Raw genomic sequence first — 17,328 nt, 5'->3', positions numbered from 1 at the left:
TTATGTTTAAAATACCAGATTGGTTAATAACAAAGAAAATATTATGTTTAAAATACCAGATTGGTTAATAACAAAGAAAATATTATGTTTAAAATACCAGATTGGTTAATAACAAAGAAAATATTATGTTTAAAATACCAGATTGGTTAATAACAAAGAAAATATTATGTTTAAAATACCAGATTGGTTAATAACAAAGAAAATATTATGTTTAAAATACCAGATTGGTTAATAACAAAGAAAATATTATGTTTAAAATACCAGATTGGTTAATAACAAAGAAAATATTATGTTTAAAATACCAGATTGGTTAATAACAAAGAAAATATTATGTTTAAAATACCAGATTGGTTAATAACAAAGAAAATATTATGTTTAAAATACCAGATTGGTTAATAACAAAGAAAATATTATGTTTAAAATACCAGATTGGTTAATAACAAAGAAAATATTATGTTTAAAATACCAGATTGGTTAATAACAAAGAAAATATTATGTTTAAAATACCAGATTGGTTAATAACAAAGAAAATATTATGTTTAAAATACCAGGTTGGTTAATAACAAAGAAAATATTATGTTTAAAATACCAGATTGGTTAATAACAAAGAAAATATTATGTTTAAAATACCAGATTGGTTAATAACAAAGAAAATATTATGTTTAAAATACCAGATTGGTTAATAACAAAGAAAATATTATGTTTAAAATACCAGATTGGTTAATAACAAAGAAAATATTATGTTTAAAATACCAGATTGGTTAATAACAAAGAAAATATTATGTTTAAAATACCAGATTGGTTAATAACAAAGAAAATATTATGTTTAAAATACCAGATTGGTTAATAACAAAGAAAATATTATGTTTAAAATACCAGATTGGTTAATAACAAAGAAAATATTATGTTTAAAATACCAGATTGGTTAATAACAAAGAAAATATTATGTTTAAAATACCAGATTGGTTTGGTTAATAACAAAGAAAATATTATGTTTAAAATACCAGATTGGTTAATAACAAAGAAAATATTATGTTTAAAATACCAGATTGGTTAATAACAAAGAAAATATTATGTTTAAAATACCAGATTGGTTAATAACAAAGAAAATATTATGTTTAAAATACCAGATTGGTTAATAACAAAGAAAATATTATGTTTAAAATACCAGGTTGGTTAATAACAAAGAAAATATTATGTTTAAAATACCAGATTGGTTAATAACAAAGAAAATATTATGTTTAAAATACCAGATTGGTTAATAACAAAGAAAATATTATGTTTAAAATACCAGATTGGTTAATAACAAAGAAAATATTATGTTTAAAATACCAGATTGGTTAATAACAAAGAAAATATTATGTTTAAAATACCAGATTGGTTAATAACAAAGAAAATATTATGTTTAAAATACCAGATTGGTTAATAACAAAGAAAATATTATGTTTAAAATACCAGATTGGTTAATAACAAAGAAAATATTATGTTTAAAATACCAGATTGGTTAATAACAAAGAAAATATTATGTTTAAAATACCAGATTGGTTAATAACAAAGAAAATATTATGTTTAAAATACCAGATTGGTTAATAACAAAGAAAATATTATGTTTAAAATACCAGATTGGTTAATAACAAAGAAAATATTATGTTTAAAATACCAGATTGGTTAATAACAAAGAAAATATTATGTTTAAAATACCAGATTGGTTAATAACAAAGAAAATATTATGTTTAAAATACCAGATTGGTTAATAACAAAGAAAATATTATGTTTAAAATACCAGATTGGTTAATAACAAAGAAAATATTATGTTTAAAATACCAGATTGGTTAATAACAAAGAAAATATTATGTTTAAAATACCAGATTGGTTAATAACAAAGAAAATATTATGTTTAAAATACCAGATTGGTTAATAACAAAGAAAATATTATGTTTAAAATACCAGATTGGTTAATAACAAAGAAAATATTATGTTTAAAATACCAGATTGGTTAATAACAAAGAAAATATTATGTTTAAAATACCAGATTGGTTAATAACAAAGAAAATATTATGTTTAAAATACCAGATTGGTTAATAACAAAGAAAATATTATGTTTAAAATACCAGATTGGTTAATAACAAAGAAAATATTATGTTTAAAATACCAGATTGGTTAATAACAAAGAAAATATTATGTTTAAAATACCAGGTTGGTTAATAACAAAGAAAATATTATGTTTAAAATACCAGATTGGTTAATAACAAAGAAAATATTATGTTTAAAATACCAGATTGGTTAATAACAAAGAAAATATTATGTTTAAAATACCAGATTGGTTAATAACAAAGAAAATATTATGTTTAAAATACCAGATTGGTTAATAACAAAGAAAATATTATGTTTAAAATACCAGATTGGTTAATAACAAAGAAAATATTATGTTTAAAATACCAGATTGGTTAATAACAAAGAAAATATTATGTTTAAAATACCAGATTGGTTAATAACAAAGAAAATATTATGTTTAAAATACCAGATTGGTTAATAACAAAGAAAATATTATGTTTAAAATACCAGATTGGTTAATAACAAAGAAAATATTATGTTTAAAATACCAGATTGGTTAATAACAAAGAAAATATTATGTTTAAAATACCAGATTGGTTAATAACAAAGAAAATATTATGTTTAAAATACCAGATTGGTTAATAACAAAGAAAATATTATGTTTAAAATACCAGATTGGTTAATAACAAAGAAAATATTATGTTTAAAATACCAGATTGGTTAATAATAAAAGAAAATATTATGTTTAAAATACCAGATTGGTTAATAACAAAGAAAATATTATGTTTAAAATACCAGATTGGTTAATAACAAAGAAAATATTATGTTTAAAATACCAGATTGGTTAATAACAAAGAAAATATTATGTTTAAAATACCAGATTGGTTAATAACAAAGAAAATATTATGTTTAAAATACCAGATTGGTTAATAACAAAGAAAATATTATGTTTAAAATACCAGATTGGTTAATAACAAAGAAAATATTATGTTTAAAATACCAGATTGGTTAATAACAAAGAAAATATTATGTTTAAAATACCAGATTGGTTAATAACAAAGAAAATATTATGTTTAAAATACCAGATTGGTTAATAACAAAGAAAATATTATGTTTAAAATACCAGATTGGTTAATAACAAAGAAAATATTATGTTTAAAATACCAGATTGGTTAATAACAAAGAAAATATTATGTTTAAAATACCAGATTGGTTAATAACAAAGAAAATATTATGTTTAAAATACCAGATTGGTTAATAACAAAGAAAATATTATGTTTAAAATACCAGATTGGTTAATAACAAAGAAAATATTATGTTTAAAATACCAGATTGGTTAATAACAAAGAAAATATTATGTTTAAAATACCAGATTGGTTAATAACAAAGAAAATATTATGTTTAAAATACCAGATTGGTTAATAACAAAGAAAATATTATGTTTAAAATACCAGATTGGTTAATAACAAAGAAAATATTATGTTTAAAATACCAGATTGGTTAATAACAAAGAAAATATTATGTTTAAAATACCAGATTGGTTAATAACAAAGAAAATATTATGTTTAAAATACCAGATTGGTTAATAACAAAGAAAATATTATGTTTAAAATACCAGATTGGTTAATAACAAAGAAAATATTATGTTTAAAATACCAGATTGGTTAATAACAAAGAAAATATTATGTTTAAAATACCAGATTGGTTAATAACAAAGAAAATATTATGTTTAAAATACCAGATTGGTTAATAACAAAGAAAATATTATGTTTAAAATACCAGATTGGTTAATAACAAAGAAAATATTATGTTTAAAATACCAGATTGGTTAATAACAAAGAAAATATTATGTTTAAAATACCAGATTGGTTAATAACAAAGAAAATATTATGTTTAAAATACCAGATTGGTTAATAACAAAGAAAATATTATGTTTAAAATACCAGATTGGTTAATAACAAAGAAAATATTATGTTTAAAATACCAGATTGGTTAATAACAAAGAAAATATTATGTTTAAAATACCAGATTGGTTAATAACAAAGAAAATATTATGTTTAAAATACCAGATTGGTTAATAACAAAGAAAATATTATGTTTAAAATACCAGATTGGTTAATAACAAAGAAAATATTATGTTTAAAATACCAGATTGGTTAATAACAAAGAAAATATTATGTTTAAAATACCAGATTGGTTAATAACAAAGAAAATATTATGTTTAAAATACCAGATTGGTTAATAACAAAGAAAATATTATGTTTAAAATACCAGATTGGTTAATAACAAAGAAAATATTATGTTTAAAATACCAGATTGGTTAATAACAAAGAAAATATTATGTTTAAAATACCAGATTGGTTAATAACAAAGAAAATATTATGTTTAAAATACCAGATTGGTTAATAACAAAGAAAATATTATGTTTAAAATACCAGATTGGTTAATAACAAAGAAAATATTATGTTTAAAATACCAGATTGGTTAATAACAAAGAAAATATTATGTTTAAAATACCAGATTGGTTAATAACAAAGAAAATATTATGTTTAAAATACCAGATTGGTTAATAACAAAGAAAATATTATGTTTAAAATACCAGATTGGTTAATAACAAAGAAAATATTATGTTTAAAATACCAGATTGGTTAATAACAAAGAAAATATTATGTTTAAAATACCAGATTGGTTAATAACAAAGAAAATATTATGTTTAAAATACCAGATTGGTTAATAACAAAGAAAATATTATGTTTAAAATACCAGATTGGTTAATAACAAAGAAAATATTATGTTTAAAATACCAGATTGGTTAATAACAAAGAAAATATTATGTTTAAAATACCAGATTGGTTAATAACAAAGAAAATATTATGTTTAAAATACCAGATTGGTTAATAACAAAGAAAATATTATGTTTAAAATACCAGATTGGTTAATAACAAAGAAAATATTATGTTTAAAATACCAGATTGGTTAATAACAAAGAAAATATTATGTTTAAAATACCAGATTGGTTAATAACAAAGAAAATATTATGTTTAAAATACCAGATTGGTTAATAACAAAGAAAATATTATGTTTAAAATACCAGATTGGTTAATAACAAAGAAAATATTATGTTTAAAATACCAGATTGGTTAATAACAAAGAAAATATTATGTTTAAAATACCAGATTGGTTAATAACAAAGAAAATATTATGTTTAAAATACCAGATTGGTTAATAACAAAGAAAATATTATGTTTAAAATACCAGATTGGTTAATAACAAAGAAAATATTATGTTTAAAATACCAGATTGGTTAATAACAAAGAAAATATTATGTTTAAAATACCAGATTGGTTAATAACAAAGAAAATATTATGTTTAAAATACCAGATTGGTTAATAACAAAGAAAATATTATGTTTAAAATACCAGATTGGTTAATAACAAAGAAAATATTATGTTTAAAATACCAGATTGGTTAATAACAAAGAAAATATTATGTTTAAAATACCAGATTGGTTAATAACAAAGAAAATATTATGTTTAAAATACCAGATTGGTTAATAACAAAGAAAATATTATGTTTAAAATACCAGATTGGTTAATAACAAAGAAAATATTATGTTTAAAATACCAGATTGGTTAATAACAAAGAAAATATTATGTTTAAAATACCAGATTGGTTAATAACAAAGAAAATATTATGTTTAAAATACCAGATTGGTTAATAACAAAGAAAATATTATGTTTAAAATACCAGATTGGTTAATAACAAAGAAAATATTATGTTTAAAATACCAGATTGGTTAATAACAAAGAAAATATTATGTTTAAAATACCAGATTGGTTAATAACAAAGAAAATATTATGTTTAAAATACCAGATTGGTTAATAACAAAGAAAATATTATGTTTAAAATACCAGATTGGTTAATAACAAAGAAAATATTATGTTTAAAATACCAGATTGGTTAATAACAAAGAAAATATTATGTTTAAAATACCAGATTGGTTAATAACAAAGAAAATATTATGTTTAAAATACCAGATTGGTTAATAACAAAGAAAATATTATGTTTAAAATACCAGATTGGTTAATAACAAAGAAAATATTATGTTTAAAATACCAGATTGGTTAATAACAAAGAAAATATTATGTTTAAAATACCAGATTGGTTAATAACAAAGAAAATATTATGTTTAAAATACCAGATTGGTTAATAACAAAGAAAATATTATGTTTAAAATACCAGATTGGTTAATAACAAAGAAAATATTATGTTTAAAATACCAGATTGGTTAATAACAAAGAAAATATTATGTTTAAAATACCAGATTGGTTAATAACAAAGAAAATATTATGTTTAAAATACCAGATTGGTTAATAACAAAGAAAATATTATGTTTAAAATACCAGATTGGTTAATAACAAAGAAAATATTATGTTTAAAATACCAGATTGGTTAATAACAAAGAAAATATTATGTTTAAAATACCAGATTGGTTAATAACAAAGAAAATATTATGTTTAAAATACCAGATTGGTTAATAACAAAGAAAATATTATGTTTAAAATACCAGATTGGTTAATAACAAAGAAAATATTATGTTTAAAATACCAGATTGGTTAATAACAAAGAAAATATTATGTTTAAAATACCAGATTGGTTAATAACAAAGAAAATATTATGTTTAAAATACCAGATTGGTTAATAACAAAGAAAATATTATGTTTAAAATACCAGATTGGTTAATAACAAAGAAAATATTATGTTTAAAATACCAGATTGGTTAATAACAAAGAAAATATTATGTTTAAAATACCAGATTGGTTAATAACAAAGAAAATATTATGTTTAAAATACCAGATTGGTTAATAACAAAGAAAATAAAATACCAGATTGGTTAATAACAAAGAAAATATTATGTTTAAAATACCAGATTGGTTAATAACAAAGAAAATATTATGTTTAAAATACCAGATTGGTTAATAACAAAGAAAATAAGAAAATATTATGTTTTACCAGATTGGTTAATAACAAAGAAAATATTATGTTTAAAATACCAGATTGGTTAATAACAAAGAAAATATTATGTTTAAAATACCAGATTGGTTAATAACAAAGAAAATATTATGTTTAAAATACCAGATTGGTTAATAACAAAGAAAATATTATGTTTAAAATACCAGATTGGTTAATAACAAAGAAAATATTATGTTTAAAATACCAGATTGGTTAATAACAAAGAAAATATTATGTTTAAAATACCAGATTGGTTAATAACAAAGAAAATATTATGTTTAAAATACCAGATTGGTTAATAACAAAGAAAATATTATGTTTAAAATACCAGATTGGTTAATAACAAAGAAAATATTATGTTTAAAATACCAGATTGGTTAATAACAAAGAAAATATTATGTTTAAAATACCAGATTGGTTAATAACAAAGAAAATATTATGTTTAAAATACCAGATTGGTTAATAACAAAGAAAATATTATGTTTAAAATACCAGATTGGTTAATAACAAAGAAAATATTATGTTTAAAATACCAGATTGGTTAATAACAAAGAAAATATTATGTTTAAAATACCAGATTGGTTAATAACAAAGAAATATATTATGTTTAAAATACCAGATTGGTTAATAACAAAGAAAATATTATGTTTAAAATACCAGATTGGTTAATAACAAAGAAAATATTATGTTTAAAATACCAGATTGGTTAATAACAAAGAAAATATTATGTTTAAAATACCAGATTGGTTAATAACAAAGAAAATATTATGTTTAAAATACCAGATTGGTTAATAACAAAGAAAATATTATGTTTAAAATACCAGATTGGTTAATAACAAAGAAAATATTATGTTTAAAATACCAGATTGGTTAATAACAAAGAAAATATTATGTTTAAAATACCAGATTGGTTAATAACAAAGAAAATATTATGTTTAAAATACCAGATTGGTTAATAACAAAGAAAATATTATGTTTAAAATACCAGATTGGTTAATAACAAAGAAAATATTATGTTTAAAATACCAGATTGGTTAATAACAAAGAAAATATTATGTTTAAAATACCAGATTGGTTAATAACAAAGAAAATATTATGTTTAAAATACCAGGTTGGTTAATAACAAAGAAAATATTATGTTTAAAATACCAGGTTGGTTAATAACAAAGAAAATATTATGTTTAAAATACCAGGTTGGTTAATAACAAAGAAAATATTATGTTTAAAATACCAGATTGGTTAATAACAAAGAAAATATTATGTTTAAAATACCAGATTGGTTAATAACAAAGAAAATATTATGTTTAAAATACCAGATTGGTTAATAACAAAGAAAATATTATGTTTAAAATACCAGATTGGTTAATAACAAAGAAAATATTATGTTTAAAATACCAGATTGGTTAATAACAAAGAAAATATTATGTTTAAAATACCATTGGTTAATAACAAAGAAAATATTATGTTTAAAATACCAGATTGGTTAATAACAAAGAAAATATTATGTTTAAAATACCAGATTGGTTAATAACAAAGAAAATATTATGTTTAAAATACCAGATTGGTTAATAACAAAGAAAATATTATGTTTAAAATACCAGATTGGTTAATAACAAAGAAAATATTATGTTTAAAATACCAGATTGGTTAATAACAAAGAAAATATTATGTTTAAAATACCAGATTGGTTAATAACAAAGAAAATATTATGTTTAAAATACCAGATTGGTTAATAACAAAGAAAATATTATGTTTAAAATACCAGATTGGTTAATAACAAAGAAAATATTATGTTTAAAATACCAGATTGGTTAATAACAAAGAAAATATTATGTTTAAAATACCAGATTGGTTAATAACAAAGAAAATATTATGTTTAAAATACCAGATTGGTTAATAACAAAGAAAATATTATGTTTAAAATACCAGATTGGTTAATAACAAAGAAAATATTATGTTTAAAATACCAGATTGGTTAATAACAAAGAAAATATTATGTTTAAAATACCAGATTGGTTAATAACAAAGAAAATATTATGTTTAAAATACCAGATTGGTTAATAACAAAGAAAATATTATGTTTAAAATACCAGATTGGTTAATAACAAAGAAAATATTATGTTTAAAATACCAGATTGGTTAATAACAAAGAAAATATTATGTTTAAAATACCAGATTGGTTAATAACAAAGAAAATATTATGTTTAAAATACCAGATTGGTTAATAACAAAGAAAATATTATGTTTAAAATACCAGATTGGTTAATAACAAAGAAAATATTATGTTTAAAATACCAGATTGGTTAATAACAAAGAAAATATTATGTTTAAAATACCAGATTGGTTAATAACAAAGAAAATATTATGTTTAAAATACCAGATTGGTTAATAACAAAGAAAATATTATGTTTAAAATACCAGATTGGTTAATAACAAAGAAAATATTATGTTTAAAATACCAGATTGGTTAATAACAAAGAAAATATTATGTTTAAAATACCAGATTGGTTAATAACAAAGAAAATATTATGTTTAAAATACCAGATTGGTTAATAACAAAGAAAATATTATGTTTAAAATACCAGATTGGTTAATAACAAAGAAAATATTATGTTTAAAATACCAGATTGGTTAATAACAAAGAAAATATTATGTTTAAAATACCAGATTGGTTAATAACAAAGAAAATATTATGTTTAAAATACCAGATTGGTTAATAACAAAGAAAATATTATGTTTAAAATACCAGATTGGTTAATAACAAAGAAAATATTATGTTTAAAATACCAGATTGGTTAATAACAAAGAAAATATTATGTTTAAAATACCAGATTGGTTAATAACAAAGAAAATATTATGTTTAAAATACCAGATTGGTTAATAACAAAGAAAATATTATGTTTAAAATACCAGGTTGGTTAATAACAAAGAAAATATTATGTTTAAAATACCAGATTGGTTAATAACAAAGAAAATATTATGTTTAAAATACCAGATTGGTTAATAACAAAGAAAATATTATGTTTAAAATACCAGATTGGTTAATAACAAAGAAAATATTATGTTTAAAATACCAGATTGGTTAATAACAAAGAAAATATTATGTTTAAAATACCAGATTGGTTAATAACAAAGAAAATATTATGTTTAAAATACCAGATTGGTTAATAACAAAGAAAATATTATGTTTAAAATACCAGATTGGTTAATAACAAAGAAAATATTATGTTTAAAATACCAGATTGGTTAATAACAAAGAAAATATTATGTTTAAAATACCAGATTGGTTAATAACAAAGAAAATATTATGTTTAAAATACCAGATTGGTTAATAACAAAGAAAATATTATGTTTAAAATACCAGATTGGTTAATAACAAAGAAAATATTATGTTTAAAATACCAGATTGGTTAATAACAAAGAAAATATTATGTTTAAAATACCAGATTGGTTAATAACAAAGAAAATATTATGTTTAAAATACCAGATTGGTTAATAACAAAGAAAATATTATGTTTAAAATACCAGATTGGTTAATAACAAAGAAAATATTATGTTTAAAATACCAGATTGGTTAATAACAAAGAAAATATTATGTTTAAAATACCAGATTGGTTAATAACAAAGAAAATATTATGTTTAAAATACCAGATTGGTTAATAACAAAGAAAATATTATGTTTAAAATACCAGATTGGTTAATAACAAAGAAAATATTATGTTTAAAATACCAGATTGGTTAATAACAAAGAAAATATTATGTTTAAAATACCAGATTGGTTAATAACAAAGAAAATATTATGTTTAAAATACCAGATTGGTTAATAACAAAGAAAATATTATGTTTAAAATACCAGATTGGTTAATAACAAAGAAAATATTATGTTTAAAATACCAGATTGGTTAATAACAAAGAAAATATTATGTTTAAAATACCAAAGAAAATATTATGTTTAAAATACCAGATTGGTTAATAACAAAGAAAATATTATGTTTAAAATACCAGATTGGTTAATAACAAAAGAAAATATTATGTTTAAAATACCAGATTGGTTAATAACAAAGAAAATATTATGTTTAAAATACCAGATTGGTTAATAACAAAGAAAATATTATGTTTAAAATACCAGATTGGTTAATAACAAAGAAAATATTATGTTTAAAATACCAGATTGGTTAATAACAAAGAAAATATTATGTTTAAAATACCAGATTGGTTAATAACAAAGAAAATATTATGTTTAAAATACCAGATTGGTTAATAACAAAGAAAATATTATGTTTAAAATACCAGATTGGTTAATAACAAAGAAAATATTATGTTTAAAATACCAGATTGGTTAATAACAAAGAAAATATTATGTTTAAAATACCAGATTGGTTAATAACAAAGAAAATATTATGTTTAAAATACCAGATTGGTTAATAACAAAGAAAATATTATGTTTAAAATACCAGATTGGTTAATAACAAAGAAAATATTATGTTTAAAATACCAGATTGGTTAATAACAAAGAAAATATTATGTTTAAAATACCAGGTTGGTTAATAACAAAGAAAATATTATGTTTAAAATACCAGATTGGTTAATAACAAAGAAAATATTATGTTTAAAATACCAGATTGGTTAATAACAAAGAAAATATTATGTTTAAAATACCAGATTGGTTAATAACAAAGAAAATATTATGTTTAAAATACCAGATTGGTTAATAACAAAGAAAATATTATGTTTAAAATACCAGATTGGTTAATAACAAAGAAAATATTATGTTTAAAATACCAGATTGGTTAATAACAAAGAAAATATTATGTTTAAAATACCAGATTGGTTAATAACAAAGAAAATATTATGTTTAAAATACCAGATTGGTTAATAACAAAGAAAATATTATGTTTAAAATACCAGATTGGTTAATAACAAAGAAAATATTATGTTTAAAATACCAGATTGGTTAATAACAAAGAAAATATTATGTTTAAAATAACAAAGAAAATATTATGTTTAAAATACCAGTTAATAACAAAGAAAATATTATGTTTAAAATACCAGATTGGTTAATAACAAAGAAAATATTATGTTTAAAATACCAGATTGGTTAATAACAAAGAAAATATTATGTTTAAAATACCAGATTGGTTAATAACAAAGAAAATATTATGTTTAAAATACCAGATTGGTTAATAACAAAGAAAATATTATGTTTAAAATACCAGATTGGTTAATAACAAAGAAAATATTATGTTTAAAATACCAGATTGGTTAATAACAAAGAAAATATTATGTTTAAAATACCAGATTGGTTAATAACAAAGAAAATATTATGTTTAAAATACCAGGTTGGTTAATAACAAAGAAAATATTATGTTTAAAATACCAGATTGGTTAATAACAAAGAAAATATTATGTTTAAAATACCAGATTGGTTAATAACAAAGAAAATATTATGTTTAAAATACCAGATTGGTTAATAACAAAGAAAATATTATGTTTAAAATACCAGATTGGTTAATAACAAAGAAAATATTATGTTTAAAATACCAGATTGGTTAATAACAAAGAAAATATTATGTTTAAAATACCAGATTGGTTAATAACAAAGAAAATATTATGTTTAAAATACCAGATTGGTTAATAACAAAGAAAATATTATGTTTAAAATACCAGATTGGTTAATAACAAAGAAAATATTATGTTTAAAATACCAGATTGGTTAATAACAAAGAAAATATTATGTTTAAAATACCAGGTTGGTTAATAACAAAGAAAATATGAGATACTTCTCATTTACCAGATTGGTTAATAACAAAGAAAATATTATGTTTAAAATACCAGGTTGGTTAATAACAAAGAAAATATTATGTTTAAAATACCAGATTGGTTAATAACAAAGAAAATATTATGTTTAAAATACCAGGTTGGTTAATAACAAAGAAAATATTATGTTTAAAATACCAGGTTGGTTAATAACAAAGAAAATATGAGATACTTCTCATTTACCAGATTGGTTAATAACAAAGAAAATATTATGTTTAAAATACCAGATTGGTTAATAACAAAGAAAATATTATGTTTAAAATACCAGGTTGGTTAATAACAAAGAAAATATTATGTTTAAAATACCAGGTTGGTTAATAACAAAGAAAATATGAGATACTTCTCATTTACCAGATTGGTTAATAACAAAGAAAATATTATGTTTAAAATACCAGATTGGTTAATAACAAAGAAAATATTATGTTTAAAATACAAGATTGGTTAATAACAAAGAAAATATTATGTTTAAAATACCAGATTGGTTAATAACAAAGAAAATATTATGTTTAAAATACCAGGTTGGTTAATAACAAAGAAAATATTATGTTTAAAATACCAGATTGGTTAATAACAAAGAAAATATTATGTTTAAAATACCAGATTGGTTAATAACAAAGAAAATATTATGTTTAAAATACCAGATTGGTTAATAACAAAGAAAATATTATGTTTAAAATACCAGATTGGTTAATAACAAAGAAAATATTATGTTTAAAATACCAGATTGGTTAATAACAAAGAAAATATTATGTTTAAAATACCAGATTGGTTAATAACAAAGAAAATATTATGTTTAAAATACCAGATTGGTTAATAACAAAGAAAATATTATGTTTAAAATACCAGATTGGTTAATAACAAAGAAAATATTATGTTTAAAATACCAGGTTGGTTAATAACAAAGAAAATATTATGTTTAAAATACCAGGTTGGTTAATAACAAAGAAAATATGAGATACTTCTCATTTACCAGATTGGTTTATAGCAATGAAAACCCTGAGATATCAGCTGTTACACATGATAATCAATCTTGGATGGGTCTCTGAGATATCAGCTGTTACACATGATAATCAATCTTGGATGGGTCTCTGAGATATCAGCTGTTACACATGATAATCAATCTTGGATGGGTCTCTGAGATATCAGCTGTTACACATGATAATCAGTCTTGGATGGGTCTCTGATTTATTATGTTACATATCAGCTGTTACACGTGATAATCAATCTTGGATGGGTCTCTGATTTATTATGTTACATATCAGCTGTTACACATGATAATCAATCTTGGATGGGTCTCTGATTTATTATGTTACATATTAGGATTTCAAATAACCAGAAATTTGAATTTAGAAGTTACTTGAATGTTGATATGTATCAAATGTATGATATTTGCAACAATTTTATTTCAAAACAAATATATTTTAATATATAAACAACAGTACAATTTATAATAACGGTTATTACAAATAATGGATTATATTTAACACTGTTACAAACTTAGAAACAATGCTGAGTCTTTTATCTGGTCTGGAACTGAATACTTTATCTTCAACATTTACAGACAACAAATTAATTCTATGTTGGTGCGTGTACAGTTCACTTGACGGCAAAGCTAGCTGTCTGCTTTACGAGGTCTGTTAAAAAATATGCGGACTGGCGTCATAAAACAAAATGTACTTTATTTAGAAGTTACAGGTCTGGGACCCCTTCAAAGTACTCTCCTCCCCAACGCACACACTTATCCCAACGGTGTTTCCACTTGTTGAAACAATCCTGGCACGCTTCTTTTGTAATGTCCTCCAGCTCCTTCGTTGCATTTGCCTTAATCTTGGGAATCGTCTCAAATCTTCTTCCTTTCAAGGGTCTTTTGAGTTTGGGGAACAAGAAAAAATTGCAAGGAGCAAGGTCAGGTGAGTAGGGGGGTGGGGAAGAACAGTGATCGAGTGTTTGGCCAAAAACTCACGAGTTCTGAGGGCTGAATTTCCCAGCAACGTGGTGCATCTTCAATTTTTTGGTCAAAATCTTGTAACAAGATCCAACTGATATCCCACACTCTTCAGCAAGCTTCCTGACAGTCAGACGTCGATTTGCCTGCACCAGGGTGTTGATTTTGTCGACGTGTGGGTCGTCAGTTGACGTGGAAGGACATCCAGGATGCTCATCATCTTCAATGGACTGTCGACCATCCTTAAAACGTTCATGCCACTTGAAACATGCCATACGCTTCATAGCAACATCACCGTAAGCCGTGTTAAGCATAGCAAAAGTTTCAGTCGCAGAGTTTCCAAGTTTAACACAAAATTTCACAGCAAGTCGTTGCTCCTTCAGGTCATTCATTCTGAAATCTGCCAAACGAAAAAATCGCACTTCACTTAAAACCGCGTAGCTAATACACAAATGAAGATATCTGCAATCGGGAAATGGCGTCGTAATCAGCTGATCTGTGCGAACCTAGCGACACCAAGTGGATTCCCCTGGAACCAACTGGAGCGGCGCAATTCAAACAGTCCGCTTATTTTTTGAACAGCCCTTGTACAAGCACATGCAAATTTTTCACTACCAAAGTTATAAATGTCTTTGTATAAATAATAACATCCAAAGTTAGTTCTCTGAAGTTGAATGATTCATAATGTTAAACATTTTCAAATGTTTCTGGTGAGATTCTGTTGTTGTTTTTCATTAATAAGCATTAATCACAATTATAGCTTCTGTGGCTTATGGTATACTGAAAGTAGATAACATCCAGTATTCAATAATTGTCTCTCTGCATGTTGCAATGGTTAATATTTATACTCATTAGTCAAGAGCATTGATAAATTCACTTGGCAACAGTATTCAATGATATTCTAGTGCTTTCGTAAAACATATCTTTTGTATTCTTACTCTCAAGACTCTTCTACAAATTTAGAGAACAGGTGGGACATGCACAATACACATTTAGGAATATAAGTCACATTTCTGAATATATATTAAACTTAAAGAAAGGTGGATGTTAAAATAACATTAAATCCATTTTGCTACTTATTCATCAGATTGGTTAATAACTAATGAAAATCTGAAATATTGTATGTCAGTCCCATTGGTAGTAAATGTGTCTTTGGGATCCAGTGATGAAAACCATCTTCTACATTTTGATGTTGGTATATGCATTCCCCTAACTTCAATACGTTTATGTGTTTCCTTTGTAACTTAGTCATAGTAACTGTGTTATTTTTTGCTGGCTGTATATATGTTTTATGTTTCCTCTTATCCCTAAAAGTACTTATTGTACTTGATGCTTTATATGATAAAAGTCCTCGTGTTTCATGTTTGTCCATCACATTTGAAGTCTAGTTAGCCATGTTGGATTTATAGTTTTAGATTTCTTATTTAACCCTCTTATTTGAAACTTTTCTCTATGTGTTGTTACACTTTTACCTTGTTATCATTTGTCTGTCTCTTTTGTAGGACACTTATGGAACCTATGTAACTTAAAATAACATTCCAATGTGTCTCAGAATGGCTGGTATGGGTATTAACACTTTTAATAATAAACCAGAGAGCAATGTTTTGACCTTTGTAGGTCATCATCAGGTTAATAAAGAAAGAGTTTGCAACTGACAGTTGCCGAAAGTGCATGTCGTAGGAGTGAGAGTATAAGTGGGTATGGGATTGAAGGGAGTGTGGTAGTTAGATGTTGGGTTGTTAATTAGTACATGTATAAAGATGTTTCTTTATATTGGTTTTAGTTGCTGTATAAGTAGGGCTTCTTTGATTTTGCATTTGTTTATATTTGTTTTCGTAGTTTGTTTCTGGGTGTTTTCTATGGTTATGTTGTGTTTATTTGACTTGCAGTGCTTTAATAGTAAAAGTGTTAATACACATACCAACAGTTCTGAGATACATTTTTATTTGAAGTGGATTTTTTGTCATGAAAAATAACATTCTAATTTACCTTGAGGAACTTAAGTGAGTTAAAGTAACAAAACTTTCTAAATTCAATTCACACCAACTTCATGAAGAAAGAGATAATTTGGAATTTTGTGTTCATTTTTAGGCATTCCTTCCTCCTGTGGATGAGTGTATTATTAAAGCCAAAGAACTTTTAGTAAACAATGGTGACATCTTTGAGACTGTGAAATTCTTTCTCATCTCGACCACCCCTCAGCAAGGATTAGAAGTTGGGCTCAAATATGTGAAAGGTGAGTCGAAAATAAAACTAGTAATAGAACTCAACCAACATATCTGCTCGGATTAGTAGGAGGACATGCATAGCCAGATATTTTTAAAAATTAATTCTCTCAGAAACAAGATTTAAAAATAAATAAATTTTGTCTTTGTAATGACTTGCTAACATAACTTTATACAACTTTAATATCCATTATGCTACTTTATATTAACAGCCTCTCTGTTCATAACTTGTGTACATCTGATATGTTTTGGACCATACTGATCCTATATGAT

At 22.8% G+C, this 17,328-nt stretch overlaps 1 protein-coding gene across 1 annotated transcript in view; it reads left to right on the top strand.

Moving 5' to 3' along the window:
- LOC143228479 (WD repeat-containing protein 17-like) overlaps positions 1-17,122 on the top strand; it is an 83,492-nt gene extending 66,370 nt beyond the window's left edge. Inside the window, exon 22 of the mRNA XM_076459731.1 lies at positions 16,922-17,122. Coding sequence (XP_076315846.1) covers positions 16,922-17,122 — 201 coding nt within the window. The remainder of the gene's footprint in view (positions 1-16,921) is intronic.
- The last annotated feature ends 206 nt before the right edge of the window (positions 17,123-17,328 follow it).

This window comes from Tachypleus tridentatus, chromosome 10, assembly GCF_004210375.1.
Source record: "Tachypleus tridentatus isolate NWPU-2018 chromosome 10, ASM421037v1, whole genome shotgun sequence".
Lineage (NCBI taxonomy): Eukaryota > Metazoa > Arthropoda > Merostomata > Xiphosura > Limulidae > Tachypleus > Tachypleus tridentatus.
This window is presented reverse-complemented; position numbering and strand designations above follow the sequence as displayed.